Genomic DNA, 14,583 nt, shown 5'->3' with positions numbered 1-14,583 from the left:
GTCAGCCAAAGAAAACCCACTGTTCAACGACATAAAAATTGATGAGTATGGTGAGAAATGTACAGAGGGACAGAATGACATGGCCACACAAAAGAGGTAGACACATGCCAAGACTGACACATATGTACACCAAGCCAGACAGACAAGAATGCCATGGACACAAATAAAGCTAAACAACGAAAGACAGCACTAGAGACATCCAAAACAGATGCACAGCCATAAGCACAAAAGTCGAACACAGGACACCAACCGAGAAACCATGGAGAACTCTACTGAGACTAACAAAATACTGACAGCAACCACCCTCTTCCACACACACACACACACACACACACACACACACACACACACACACACACACACACACACACACACACACACACACACACACACACACACACACACACACACACACACACACACACACACACACACAGCAAAGTGTGTTGAGGTACTCTGTTGTGTGTGTTGCAGAGAACACCCTGCCTGTGCAGAGCTCTGAGGATGAGAGTGTACCCAGCTACACACCGTGGAGATGTCACCTGGTCCCCCAAAAACAACCAGGTCAAACCGCCCCTCCTCTGTCTGTTTCTCGGCTCCTCTTCCTCTCCGAAAGTCCCGCAGGGTTTAGACTTGTTCAGACAATATTTATATTTTGCAGTTAGTTCTAAGACAGGGAATTCAGATACATGTCAAGAAGGAGAAGGTAGGGGTTAGAAATTTAATTCCGATACATGTCATGACGTGAAGGTAGGGGTTAGACAGTGAACTCAGTCAGATGTATGTCATTAAGGTGAAGGTGGGGGTAAGACAGTGAATTTGGAGTCATGTCATTAAGGAGCAGGTAGGGGTTAGACAGTGAACTCAGGTTAGACGATGAATTCAAATTAATGCAATTGAGGAGAAAGTAGCGGTAAGATATCTTGCTCAAGAACGGCTTCAGGTTAGGCTGTGGATGAATCTTTTTCGTCTCTTTCGTCTGGGAGTCAAACACCCTAACCACTCGACATCCTCCGAGGTCATAGGGCCCACTGCTGTCTTTCAGTGATCTGTTGAGTGATTGTGTAAGGCAGATGAAGGAGGAGATAAGGTGTGTGTGTGCATAGAAAACAAAATGCAGCTGTAATATAGTAAGTAGAAAGTAGTTCAATCTGCTCATAATAGGTAATATACAACTTGAATAAACACATGAATTCCCGTTACGGTATTAATAAAGTTATCGCATGTTATTTTCCTTTCAGAGGGGGGTGACCATCAGGTTGGAGACCTGAACACACCAGCTGGTCAGCTGCTAGCCAAGTTACGGAGTACAAGTCAGGGGATGAACAGTAAGGAAACATCCGGGGCCCTGTCCCCGTTTTCAACACCTGACTAACCCCCAGAGGCAGAGGGCGGAGCAGCCCGGCAAGCCTGCACTGCTGGGCCCCTGAGGCTGGGAAGGGCGACTCCTTCCAGAACACTCTGTTGTATTACAACCAGCCCTGCAGTAGGAGGCGATGCACCTTTGATTCAAAGACAGGTTGGACATAAGGGAAAGAGCTTCCTCTGGTGTTTCTGTTCTCGAGCAGGAAGATCTATGGGGAAATGTATGAATCCAAACAACTACAAGGTTTTGAAAGTTCAAGTTATAGTTATAACTGTTACCATGTCTACATCCTAGTTAAAACAAACATCTTGTTACATCTAAATAGGACCATGGGTCGTTTTATCGGAATGATAAAAGTCCCAAAGGCTATATTTTTTATGTGCTCCTCTGCCAAGCTGCAAACAGGAATATTTGTGTACTTGGTTATTCAAAACTAACTTGACCTACATTGTGAAATAAATGTTATCATTTGTAACTGTGATATGGGGCATTTACTGTACATCACACTACGTTCCATTTGAAATATTGTTCCAGCCAGGTATATTGATAATTTATTACTTAAATTATAAACTACCTACAATTGATGTTACAAACAATAAATCCATCGGCCACTCCAAACAAGATTGAATGGCCCTTTAATTGATACATTATCATGTTGATCTATGTAACAAAAAAAAAACCTTGCTACCAACAAACCGGTTTAGTTTCAACCATTTGTTTCAATCTCAAACTCTGAGAGGAAGAGGTTTAAAAATCCAGAAAATACGATACGAGTGTATTAACTCTGACCTCCGCTTTGTGGTTGAGACGATTTAAAACTTTCAGACGTTCATTGGATGAGTTCATCAGATGTTGAAATCAGTTGTCACTTGCTTGTGAGTAGAATGTGGGTGCGCAGTTGTGGTAGCCTACGTGCCAAGCATTGGCTAAAGGCCACAGAGGGTGACTCAACGCAGGAAGGCGTGCAGAAACGCACGTTTCAATAAACCCTGACGCAACAGTCAGAACGACATCTTTGCTGACCGTCAGACAACCGAAATATTGTGCTTAAAGTCATTGACACACCAACCCGACTTAAAAGAACTTGCCTTGACAAAGGCCGATTGTTGCGTCGCCTGTGTGGCCGAAGAGTTGAACAGGAACACACCTCTTGACTACAGCAAACGGCCAACTAGTAGCCTACCTACGTTCAGAGGATGCTTCAGAGGAAATAACTGCATACCAGCAGGTGGTGGTGTCTGCCCCATTTCCTCCGATCTAACTAAATACATTACATTTTGCCTATACCAAAATACATAAAAGATAAGATGGAGCAGACAATGGACAATTATAATGTCATGTCTCATTGTACATCTCAAAACAAAATGTCATGATCAGAAGATTTATAATTATTGATAAAAAAAATACCTTTCGACCCAATTTACATTAGGCTACAGACTACTCTTATTCATGATGCTGGTTATGACATGCCCTTGAGAACCAATCGAGAGCAGAGCGTTATGGGGATGGGATTTACCAATGTTTTGTGATGGAGAGGAGACAGACAAGGGCTCTTTTGTGGTCCATTAATTCAGCAATGGGAGAGAATCAGGCTTATTAATTATTGCCCAAATGCATATAGGCTAGCTGAGCAAGCGGAAAGGATAACTGTTGGAGTATCAAGTTATGACCTCAGAAAGTCATGAAGATACCCACTGATAAACGGCAGGTCTCAGAAGCGATACAGACATGCATGTGGACCTACCTGCTAACCCATTGACCATCGTGGCTAGATTCTAATTATTCAAAAATGATTTTTAATGACTTAGTGATCTTTTAATCAATCATTAAAAAGTTGTATTTATGTGGTATCATAATTGTGTTAACACAAACTAGACAGAATACCACAAAAATATATATAATCGATGTGCCTAATAAAGGTAAATTGATGATCTGTCTCGCCATAATGGACATAAAGGCCTAATCTCATGTCGACTCAAGAGATTTAGGTCTAGTGGACTGATTCTTTACACTTTTGTCAAAGTAAGTTTTTGTGAAGTGGAATGAGTGAAGTAAAACAGTATACAGCCTAGCTGCCCGGGACACGTGGTTCCAGCTGTATTTGAAACATCTCGACCTTCCATTTTGTTAGACATAAAGCACTTCCCAACCGGTAGCCACATGCTGTTTAAATGTGCTTACGAGTATTGGTACTTCCCGGGAAGGGTAGCTCTTTCGTTTTTGCACGTACTGCACGGGAGAACCGTGTGTGAAAAGGGGCGTTATTTGACTGGTAGTGAGTAGTCGTGAGTCTGTCCCAGAAGATATACGCCTTTTTTCCCCCTGGGAGTATGTTGTGGAATCGGAACGCAAGATGTGTGTACTATAGACAATAAGGTGCAAGGTTGGGTCGTACAGAAACGGCGTTTACGACGACCTTATACTATCCGTGCATTTGTATTGTGTTATTATCATTCACATTACGAAAAAACAACTTCATCATGGCCAGCGATGCCAATTTATTTTAACTTGCAGCATGGTTATTGTGGGCTTTCTGCAACCTCAACTCTGTAAACAAGTTATATTTTAGGGGTGTGTGTGCTGGAAGCCTGGAACCAACCAATGAGCGCTGATATCCTTCCCACATGGTCACTTGTTTACTACAAGTACTGCAAACCGTTGAGGAGAGACATACTTGAAAACGCGGACAGGAGAAGCTCACAATGCTGTTCACCGAACCGAAGAACATTGCAAGAATAAGAGAACGACTAATAATAATATTAGTTCTGTTATTGACATCTCAATCCGTCAATTTTCGTCGTCACTGTTGCTCGCGAGTTATCGTGTAGAAAGCCTTTACTTTATGATAAGATAGCAAGTCGTTCAGTTCCGCCGTGGAAATCTGCTCCGGGTTTTATTTCCTCCTTTCTGCCAACATCTCCGGGCGCAGAAACCAAGCAGCATTTCAAGTTGCAGCCGGTCACAGCGAGTCTTGAAGGGGGTGTGTGCACGCATTGACAGAGGTGAGTGCACGAAATGCATTGGAACTTTTGGGTTGTTTTTCTGTATAATTCTATCCTTCTTCTGGTTTATATCGTCGAAAAGCTGGCGGAACACTGCGATATGTATTCGAGCGAAGGAGAGAGTCGACCTTTTGAAACGCCATATTTACTAGCTTAGGGTATTTTAACGCTAACGTTACTCAAGAAAAGGAACGACCATGCGTTGTCCTCTCAAGCCAAAATATTTTGAGAGGCCCTGTGACCACATTATTGTATGACAGACTTTACAGCCTACTAACAGTCAACTAATGATGTAGCCTCGCAAAATAATTGGTATCAAATAATGTATCTATTCAGGTAAGCTATTAGCCTATTATATGAGTTATGTTTTTTAACAATATTTCAGATATTGCTCAGTTTGATGTGTACGTTTGCAGGTTTAGATCTACAGATCTATATTTTCTGCATGTGCATTTGTTCAAACAACAATATTTAGTCAACTTTATAGAAAAATATATACTTCAAGATCATGCAACACACATATCGTCAATTTACTGTTCAATACATGTCGGCTGCTTGTGACTTGATTTTGTGTCATGCATGCCGATTATGTGACATTTCTTTGTGGCCTCTCACTTTGTTGTAAAGAGAAACACAATGGACAGTAGCCTTCAGTACTGGCATGCGGTATTTCAGAGTTGGCCGCTAGGGGGTAAACCCGCCCACTGGAGTTGTTTATCCAAAGGACAAGCCAAGTTACCCATTGCAGTTGCTGGTCCGTCACAACACCGTCTTCAGTATTCTCAACAAATGTAATACGTTGTTCATGGGTTTATTGGCCGATTTATAATATCGCGTTATGGAATACAGTAAAAAAATAAAATAAATTATCATAATTTATCTCGGATTTTCTTTTTCACATGGCAAATAGTTGGGAGGCTGCATGAAGCGAGATAATCAATTAAGATAAAAGTGGAAAACGATGATGTTGTAAATGTAATATAGCGGAAGAAAGTGTGTCATATACTGTCTTTAGAACTAATGTGTGAAAATGGAGTTTGTTGCCATGCGTACCAGCTGTGTTACTCACTCCCTACTGGAACTTTCAAAGGGGGTGTGTGTAAATGGGGGAGGGGTCGCAGGGGAACCCAAGCCCTCACTGTTACCATTTCGCTCTCCCTCCCTTTCACTTTAATGTCTCTCGCTCGACCTTTGTCTCCCCTCTCCCTCTTTCTCTGCCCCCCCCCCATCTAATCCCACCCCATCAAGTCTCTATGCTCCTAATGGGTAACAGGATAGGGGCACTCAGCCCACCAGATCCCGACCCCCTTGGGCCTAACTGTAAATTATTGTTTTGTTTTCCGTAGAACCAGAGTCCCAACACTGTCCGTGTGGCTTGAATTTCACCCTTCATTTAGGGAAAAGACTACTCGGTGCACGCAACCATACCCAGAGTACTGTTTTGGTTCATGTCAACAAGAAATACATGATGCAAGGGTGTGGAAAAAAAGAGTGTCATTCAAAAGCCATCAATGAGTCGCCAACCTGACCAGTGTGTTCCCCTTCTTTCTTCCAGAAACATTGTGGCTCCATCTGCCGTGTGATAATTAGAATCTTTAGCAGGGCGCTGTTTCATCAACAGCACGAACCAACCGACCCAACAAACAAACAAGACCGACTTCCTGGCCAGATAGACAGCTATGCTGCCCAAGATCCGCTTGGGGAAGCGCTCACCACAAGGGGCGCTAGTGAGCAGCACCTGTCCATCGGAGGGAGGTGACCACCAGGAGCGAGGAGGAGGAGGAGGAGGCGTTAGCCCGGTCACTATGACAACACGGCCGGTACCAGCCACAGCCTTGGGGAAGATAAAGCTGCACCCCGGACAAAAGGTGAGACTGTCTTGTCAGTCAGTCTGTCTGTCTGTATATATACTATACATGTCCACACTGCACAGCTATTCTTTTAGCTTCATGTAGACTAAAGCAGTCAGCATACTACAAAAAAAGTTTAGCATAGTTGGTAGAACCAAAGAACCTGATTGAGGAGGAAACACACAAACACAAGCCTCGCCAAACTTATTTTTCGGCACGTGCTTCACCTCCAAGACTTTGTAACTTAGTAAAAGTTGACATCGCTGCAGATGACAGCAATGCAAAAAAATTTCAAATGAAACATGGTGTCTCGTCTTTTTTAGGGGTGCAAAGCAGTACGTAAACATGGCGCTGCATAACCCATACGTTACCATCTTAAACCATCACAAAAATATTGTAAGAGGAAACCTTTTGGAGCTGGATATATTGAAATGATAAAACTAAAGCATTGGCCGCTGCACAATCATGACGTTGTGGAGAAACTCAAAAGAGGTTTGTTACCCAACAAACCTCGCGTCTGGGTAACTCCCCTGGGACTCCCCATTTGGCTTATAGCAGCACGGTGCTGATGTGTGGTGGTGTATTGAAAACACACATTTAATATCAGTTTAAAAGTCTGGTATCTTTTTTTTTTTTTTTTTTTTTTTACAGTGCCGCTTTTTGGGTGTGACGTACGTAGAATGCATACAATACAGCTCCAATGTGATGATAATTATAATTTTGTAGAATCTATCGAGGACTTTTTTGTCCATGGTGCCAAAAACAAAAAAGCTCCTACAAAACGAGCAACCGAAAACTCGCTAAGATTGGGACTGTATGACATTGAACAGTATCTATACATCTATATCTCTCTATATCCTATAGTTTATATATGCTATGGTGTACATATATTTGCCATAGTGAACTTTATGGGGATTTCCTGCCACTGCCATACTGGAACAGTCAGCACCCAAACCGAAACTTCATTGATCATGAAACTGAGAAGGACTTTAGCCTCGGCCAGCTGAAATAAAACGATAGCATGCTGCCAGCTTACCCCCTCCCCCCCCCTTCTCCATCCCAGGTGTATGTGCACTGTGGCAGTCGCGAGTGCCCCGGCGTGGTGGAGCAGCACAACCACATGGACAACCAGGTGTCCGTGTTCCTGCCCGACCAGGCCCGGCACATCCTGAGGAAGACGGAGGACGTGTGGACCTCGCCCTCTGCCCACCTCTTCCCGTCTCCGTCCCCCTCCACCTCCGCCTGCCCCGGCCCCGCCCATCCCGGGGACGGAGCCCGCACAGCCTCCTTATGCATCGATGTCCCCAGGAGGTGAGAGAAGCCGCTGGCGCACCTGAGATAACCGCAGGGTCATGATTTGGAGTGGAACTTGCAACCCAATCAAACGGCACCAACATTACGCTAATGAGTGCGGAACAGGGAGAGAGTCTGACGTCATTCAACAGCGCATTGTGTTGAGGTTACGTAGTTAGTTTGTGCTGGCCTATTCTGTTGGTAAAGGCTAACTAATATCAAAGTCCCGCAAAAGTTCCACCTGGGCACAGGTGGAACTTTTGACAAGTAAATAGAGATCTAGGGCCTCTGCGAATGTGCAGAATAGAGCTGGCGAACGCTATGGGTGCGTGACTCCAGTCAGAGAACCACAGAGGGTAGCTCTGGTTTAACAACGTTTACTAGAGTACAATTTGGTGGTTCTCAGGGAAAACGGATACAACATATATATGAATAAACAGTAATTACACACATTAGCCATTGCGTGTTTAACATGTAAACACATAAGCCATAACACTTATCTATATCCCTGTGTAACCCAGTGTAACCATGTCAGATAGTTTAGTTCTCTGCTTGAATGGTAGACAGAACAGAAACAGCAACTCAAAGGTAAACAACCCGCGATAGATTGACAGTTATAATCAGCAGAGGTGGGCAGTATTAAAAGTATAAATACTCATTAGTTCAGTTTTCAGGTATCTATACTTTACTTAAGTATTTATTTCCTGACAACTTTTTTACTTTGAATCCTTACATTTCAACACAAATATCTGTAGTTTCTTCTCCTTGCATTTTCAGAACGGGCGTCTTACTGTAGTTTAAATGGCGTTGGACGGGAGATCCAGTAGCGTAGCAAGTGAGGATGGATGGAACAGTCCTGTTGAGACGAGGGAATTTTTTAGGCTTAATTAGACATTCGTTCTCGTTTTCAGTTCTGCTGCTGACATTGAAAACCGATTTGCACATAGGTGTGAAGTTAATGTAAAGGGAAAGGGAAAATGGTTTAACAGTCTTCGGGTGATATTAATTTGATGTGAGGTTCAGTTAGCTTGGGCCAGAAACTTCAGGTAGAAATGTGAGAGGGCTACTTTTTACTTTGAGTACATTTCAGAGCCTGTACATTCACAGTAAAGAAGTTGAATCAGTACTAACTTTTACCAGAGTGATTTTTTTTTACACTACTATCTTACTATCTGTACTTTGGTAAAGAATGTGTGTACTTAGCCATAACTGCTAATCAGAGACAGAAACTATATTCCTCTTAAAGTGCTAGTGACTTAATGCAGGGAAACTCAAATCAGTAGTGTGCAAAATGTTTTTATTCAACATGGAGCAGGGTGTGTTGAAGGGATTTTTGGCCGATGAGCCATGGATTTGTGAATGTCACCCCGCATCGAATATTCGATTATACTTTCATACCAGCAGCTGATTATTTGACTGAACAATTTGAGTCATTCATATCCCTTGTGTCTATTTTAACGGTCAGCATCGATGCTTCTAAAATGACCAGTGGTTGTGCCAAGCCGATGTGTTCTTACCATCCAGCCTGCCACAACAAACAACAGCATAGCTTTCTGTTTCTCTCTCTTTGGTTACCGACTGAATGCTAACAGTTTTGCAGTCTTTCCTCCAACCATAGAACTGCAGAGGAGGTGGATATGGATGAGATGATGGCAGCCATGGTCCTTACAAGCCTGTCCTTCAGTCCTCTGCTTCACAGCCCCAAACAAACGGACACACCAGCAGGTAAGCTCAGGGTCGTAGTAGTTATAGCAGTAGCCATAATATAAGGAGTGTGTCAACAGTCACATTTGTAAGTTTAGTAGCAATCCATGAGTATTATGATAATTGTAGAAAATGCATATGGTCTTAGTGTCTGTTTTTCTGTGTGTGTTTGTGTGTGTGTGTGTGTGTGTGTGTGGTTGGATGGATTTGTGTTGCATGAAAATCAGCTCTCGGCATGGAGTGTGCTGGCGGGGAACTCTCGGACAGTGGCAGCAGCGGCTACTGGAGCGTTGGCCATAGCAACGGAAGCCCTGCCCCCTCCCCACCAATCATAGAGGCTGATAGTGTCCTAGCCACACCCTCTGACGAGGGATTGGACATGGAGCTGGAGCAGGTTCTATTTGAGGAGCCGGCACCGAGGAAACGCAAGGTACGGAGACGAGAGAGAAATCGAAGCGCAAGCCTATCATGGACTCTATTTTTATATTGATTATCTCCTCTCTAGGGCTGCAAGCATGTACTCTAGCAAATAACTTCCCGCCAAGCAAATCATAAACGATGACAAAAGTATTATAGGTTATATCACATAACCGTGGCTGATTCACAGTCATTGCTGGCACTGTAGACCCCACACATTTTGCATCAATGAGCGCCCAATATAGACGTCAACATCAAAGGGGAAGGTGAAATGTTTGGCAGCATAGTGCACACTTCATGATGATGCAGTTCAAATTACGTTGGGCCGTGTATTCAAACGTAATTGTTCTGATTTCTTACATCCCTACCCTCACTGTTGTCCAACAGAACTCCATGAAGGTGGCCTACAGGTGTCTGTGGCCCACCTGTGGGAAGATCCTCACGTCTGTGGTGGGCATCAAGCGGCATGTGCGCACGCTGCACCTCGGGTGAGACACTCCCCCACTCACAATTCAAATCCGGTCGGATCTGTGCACGACCATGTGTCGCGTCGCCGCTCTCAGACCCTCTTATCTAACGCGGTCGCGTCTGCTGCTGCTCAGGTCTGGCGGGGAGCACGAGCGTTGCTCCCGCAGCGAGGAGGACTTCTACTACACAGAGATCCACCAGAAGGAGCCACCAGGCCACCCCCCGACGCCGTCCCACCTCAGCCTCAGCCTCAGCCCCGTGTCTCCAGTGCCCTGGCCGGCGCCCTCCTCCCCTCCCCCGGCCTCCCCCCATCCTCACCCCCCTTCCCTGGCCTCCCCCCATCCTTGCCCCCCTCCCCTGGGAGACGGGGCCCTGTCCGCCGGCGAGCCGGGGGACGAGTGCCAACAGGCCAGTCTTCTGAGCAAGTCGGCCCCGTCCGGGTCTGGCAGAAGCCCCTGGCAAGTCCAGTCAGAACACTCCTATCAGGTAGGCCGGACCGCCTTCTTCTGAGCCATGGTCTAATTATCTTTTTCCAGTTAAATGTTGGAACTATTCAATACATTATCAAGGTTTTCTCAAGATATCGGCGCTTGCATCACAAGGCTATCTAGAAATGATTTCCGTGTATAATGGTGGGATACCAGAGATAAAAAAAACCAAAAACAAATAAAAGCTCAATGAAACGCATGATGATCGTGTGTGGATTTGAGACTATAAGCGCATGCCATCATGTGATAAAGGAAAACAGCCACCCCTCCTCCCCTGCCTTCCACAAACAAGGCATGCAGCGATTTATGGGTGTGTTTTGATGGGTTTCCTTAGGCCCCTCCCCCTCCCCTCGAGGTGACTCCGGCGTCATGCAGCTCAGCCTCCCATTGTTGGACCAACGCCAGTAGCCTGCAGAGCAAACAGGTAAGCCTGCTCCTTTGTCCCCCAGGGGGTGCGTCCTGACCCCAGAAAGGAGCCCCTGGCGAAGAGACACGCAGGCTGGCAGGTCTTGTTGGAGAAATGGGGACCATAAAAAGCTGTCAAAAATAACAAGCTGTCAAAGCCGCCAGAATATCCAACCCAGAGCTGTTGAGCCGAGAAGCTGAAACCAAAACAAGCGATACATATGTATTGCACCTTTTTATAATACTGTGGTTGTGCTGGCCAATTGACAGGCTTCAGCATGCAGTAGTAAGGGTAAACTCGTAGTGCACCTGCTAATATAGACGAGTGTCCCTGAATCGCCTAGGGTCGAGCTGTGCCTCCAACTACAAAATACAATGGCATTACATTTGACCTCAAAAACGTGTCCAAATATTTGGTAATACACACACACCCATGAACAAAGCAGCTTTTTTGTTCATCCCATCGTTATTTTCGAAATCATTCGGCCACAACTTACATTCACTGCAGCAAGCATGTAAAAACAGTGGTTGACCGTGCAAAGATATCCTCTCTCACAGAGGGGTTGTTGGCCTGGTGTTGTCCACCAAGGAAACAGTGTTTGGTTGTTGAAAGCAGGCTGATTTGTAGCCGCTGAGATGGGATGTCCTGGATATTATCAAGCCAATCCCCCTGCCTATTTGATCAGATGTTCCATAACTGTGTTGCCCTGCTCACTCTGAGCTCTGCCATCTGCTGGAGGCAAGCGGTAACTGCAGGGTATTTTTTAGAGAGGTAAACAACACGTGGACAAAGAGGTGGGCAGGGCAGCTGCCACTGCAGCAAGATCAGACAAAGGCGTTAATGAAATCTTTACTCTCGTGCATTGGTATAGGTGTGTGCTCAAACATGATTCATGCATGTAATTACATACATACATGCATACATACATGCAAGCAGCATACATACATGCATTCATACATACATGCAAGCAGCATACATACATGCATTCATACATACATGCATGCATGCATGCATGCATGCATGCATGCATACATACATACATACATACATACATACATACATACATACATACATACATACATACATACATACATACATAAACATGAAATAATTTAAAAAAATTATATTACCGTAGTTAATATTCTCCATGGGAGCCTTAACATTTAAAATATGAAATCAAATGAAACTTGGCACACTGGCTTGCTTTATCGGACGTTCTCTGACCTGGTGAGGTGAGTGTGAATGTAGGGCATGGACTCAATTCTAACCAAAGGCCATCTCTCTTCTTCAGGGGGCAGTGAAACCGTTCAGAGTGCGCTCCGTCAGTGTGGGAGAGCAGTGGCAGCAGCAGCACAGCGCCCCCGCCAGGACCACTTCCACCAGTGCATCCCCTCCCCGCTGCCACTGGCCCACCAGGTCAGCGCTCAATGAGGACATCATGTGCCATGTTGTTATGTCGACGTGTAGATGTGTTTGGTCCAGCGGATAGGTCTTGGCACGGCACATTATAGATGAAGTGAAAGTGTGTGCGTGTCAAACCAAACAAGAGATGAGACAACGATAGTACGAAATATCTGAATACATTTGGAATAAAGGAGGTTGCAAGACTGTTATTTTTAACCCCGTCCCTCCCTCTCTTAGGCGGGTGCGCGGTGAGGCCAAAAAGTGCCGTAAAGTTTACGGCATCGAGCATAGGGACCAGTGGTGCACAGCCTGCCGCTGGAAGAAGGCCTGCCAGCGATTTATGGACTAAATAAAACCGCCATGTTGAGAAGAAAGACGAGGAGGCAGCCTCCTCCCTAAGACGTCGGCTCCTCCTTCCCTCCTTCCAGTACTCCTTTCCTGGTGACTTTGTTTCCTTTTCTAATATACAAGAGAAATCATGTCATGTCATTTTGTACTCCTCTTCATGTCTGATGTGTTATTGTTTACTTTACATCTGTACTTTATCTAAAGATGTTTGCGCCGGTGCTTTTGATGTGTTAACCAGGGCAGCTATTTGACCTTTCTTAAATGTTTGAGTATTAAACCATCCCACACTGTCCGAATGCCTCTCCTGTTGGAGAGAATCAGCAAGGGTCTCCCTTATGGAGAGCAACATTCACACTATTTCAAGCACAACCCGTTCCAATCTGTAATGGGCGCGTTTAATTCCAAAGTGCATCATCCAAACGTTTTTTAAGTCTGTGTTGCTCTAAAGTACGACATTATTTTACCTGATAAAGGCCCCAAAGTCTATGTATTTAGTAAGCAACAATTCTCATTTGTTGGTATTAGGTTTGCTTAGTTCCATTTTGTCCCTTTTGACATGAAAGCAATCATGTAACTTCCAACCCCCTTCCTGTCCCATTTGCTTTTTTTATTCTTGCAATTGCAAAGAAATATGTATTGTCTTTATGTAAAGCTGTTCCTTTACGAAAAAGTCGTCTACATTTAATTTTTCGGTAAATATAGCATGTACCTTTTTCTTTAAGCCTCATTTATCTCTTGGGAGAGGGATATAGGAGCATGGACTTCCCTAGATAAGTTCATGTGAGAAGCTATAGCATAAGCTCCTGTTATGTTAGTCGTTCATTTAACCTGCACTTTTAGTTGCTTGAAACCTTTCGTTTGCTCATTCATGTTAGGATTCAATATCACTTTTTTGGAATCTCTAGTGTTAAACAATACTCTTATTAGATTCAACTTTTTTTATTTGTATTAATGCTTGGCAACAACACATTAACAATATGGGTGCCCAAACGTACAACTGTTCCTCATGGACAGATTTTTTTTTGTCTGCACTTAGTTATGCCTTGTTGTAGGAGAACCAGTTGAAAACCAAGCCACGTTATGAACATCACTGTAGCGTGGCGTCTAATGCAGTATTCATTCAGAGGAGCTGTTGCTGTCCATACAGATGTAGCACTTCAGTCAGACAACACAAGGAGTACTAAAGAGACAGACTAAAGCGGTGTTATTTGACATTAAAGCCTTTCTACATGACTGTTAAAGGACAATACCGGTCTGGTTGATCAAACTCACATCCATGTACCTATTCTGGTGACGATCATTTAGCGTGGGACTGTAGCACTTGTCATTGATTTACATTTAGTGGCACACTAAATGCTTTTAGGTAGAATAGTTAAAGGACGTCAATTTCAGGAATTCATTGGTCACAATTACCTTGTATTGCTAACCAATGTTTTAGTGAAGACAGGATGATGGTTTGATCACCCAGACTTGTATTGACCCTTTAAAATGGACCTTAATTTATGTATTTTGGAAAAAATGTTTGTCTTTTGAAAAGTTGACAAGATTTCAAAAAGCATTTCTGGAAAACCAATGAGACCAGAGAAATAAATGTTTTTATTTATATCGTTCTTTGTATGGATCATAAGTAAGTAAAAGTGATAAATCTTAGAGGCACTTTTTTTATAAACCATGTGAAATGTTTATTAAATACTTTGTAAAAATGGACACTCGTTTTCTTTCAATATGCTACAGATGCACAAGGTTACGATTATACACAGCAAATTGCTTTTGTCCAGTTTAGGAAACTGGTGTTAAACTATTGTATATAATTATTTATTCAACATATGACTCAAGA

At 43.8% G+C, this 14,583-nt stretch overlaps 1 protein-coding gene across 2 annotated transcripts; it reads left to right on the top strand.

Moving 5' to 3' along the window:
• The first annotated feature begins 3,674 nt into the window (after positions 1 to 3,674).
• Positions 3,675 to 14,453, top strand: znf395a (zinc finger protein 395a). 2 transcript variants are annotated; one of them, XM_030378092.1, is made up of 10 exons: positions 3,675 to 4,368; positions 5,924 to 6,236; positions 7,282 to 7,529; positions 9,130 to 9,236; positions 9,443 to 9,645; positions 10,020 to 10,120; positions 10,235 to 10,586; positions 10,923 to 11,012; positions 12,286 to 12,410; positions 12,636 to 14,453. In XM_030378092.1, exons 2-10 carry the CDS (start codon positions 6,048 to 6,050, stop codon positions 12,745 to 12,747), a joined length of 1,527 nt encoding a protein of 508 aa, XP_030233952.1. In that variant the 5' UTR covers positions 3,675 to 4,368; positions 5,924 to 6,047; the 3' UTR covers positions 12,748 to 14,453. The 2 variants fall into 2 exon arrangements, with proteins under 2 accessions (XP_030233952.1, XP_030233951.1); XM_030378091.1 differs by having other exon boundaries at positions 9,112 to 9,236.
• Positions 14,454 to 14,583: the final 130 nt, after the last annotated feature.

Source organism: Gadus morhua, chromosome 14 (assembly GCF_902167405.1).
Source record: "Gadus morhua chromosome 14, gadMor3.0, whole genome shotgun sequence".
Classification (NCBI taxonomy): domain Eukaryota; kingdom Metazoa; phylum Chordata; class Actinopteri; order Gadiformes; family Gadidae; genus Gadus; species Gadus morhua.
The sequence above is the reverse complement of the archived record's forward strand: the minus strand, read 5'-3'. Positions and strand labels throughout refer to the sequence as shown.

Excerpts from the sequence above, each read along its gene's own strand:
- znf395a (XM_030378091.1), top strand. The coding sequence starts at position 6,048 with ATGCTGCCCAAGATCCGCTTGGGGAAGCGCTCACCACAAGGGGCGCTA. Across the intron at positions 9,237-9,442 it reads ACAAACGGACACACCAGCAG|CTCTCGGCATGGAGTGTGCT; the intron begins GTAAGCTCAGGG and ends CATGAAAATCAG. Across the intron at positions 11,013-12,285 it reads GTAGCCTGCAGAGCAAACAG|GGGGCAGTGAAACCGTTCAG; the intron begins GTAAGCCTGCTC and ends TCTCTTCTTCAG.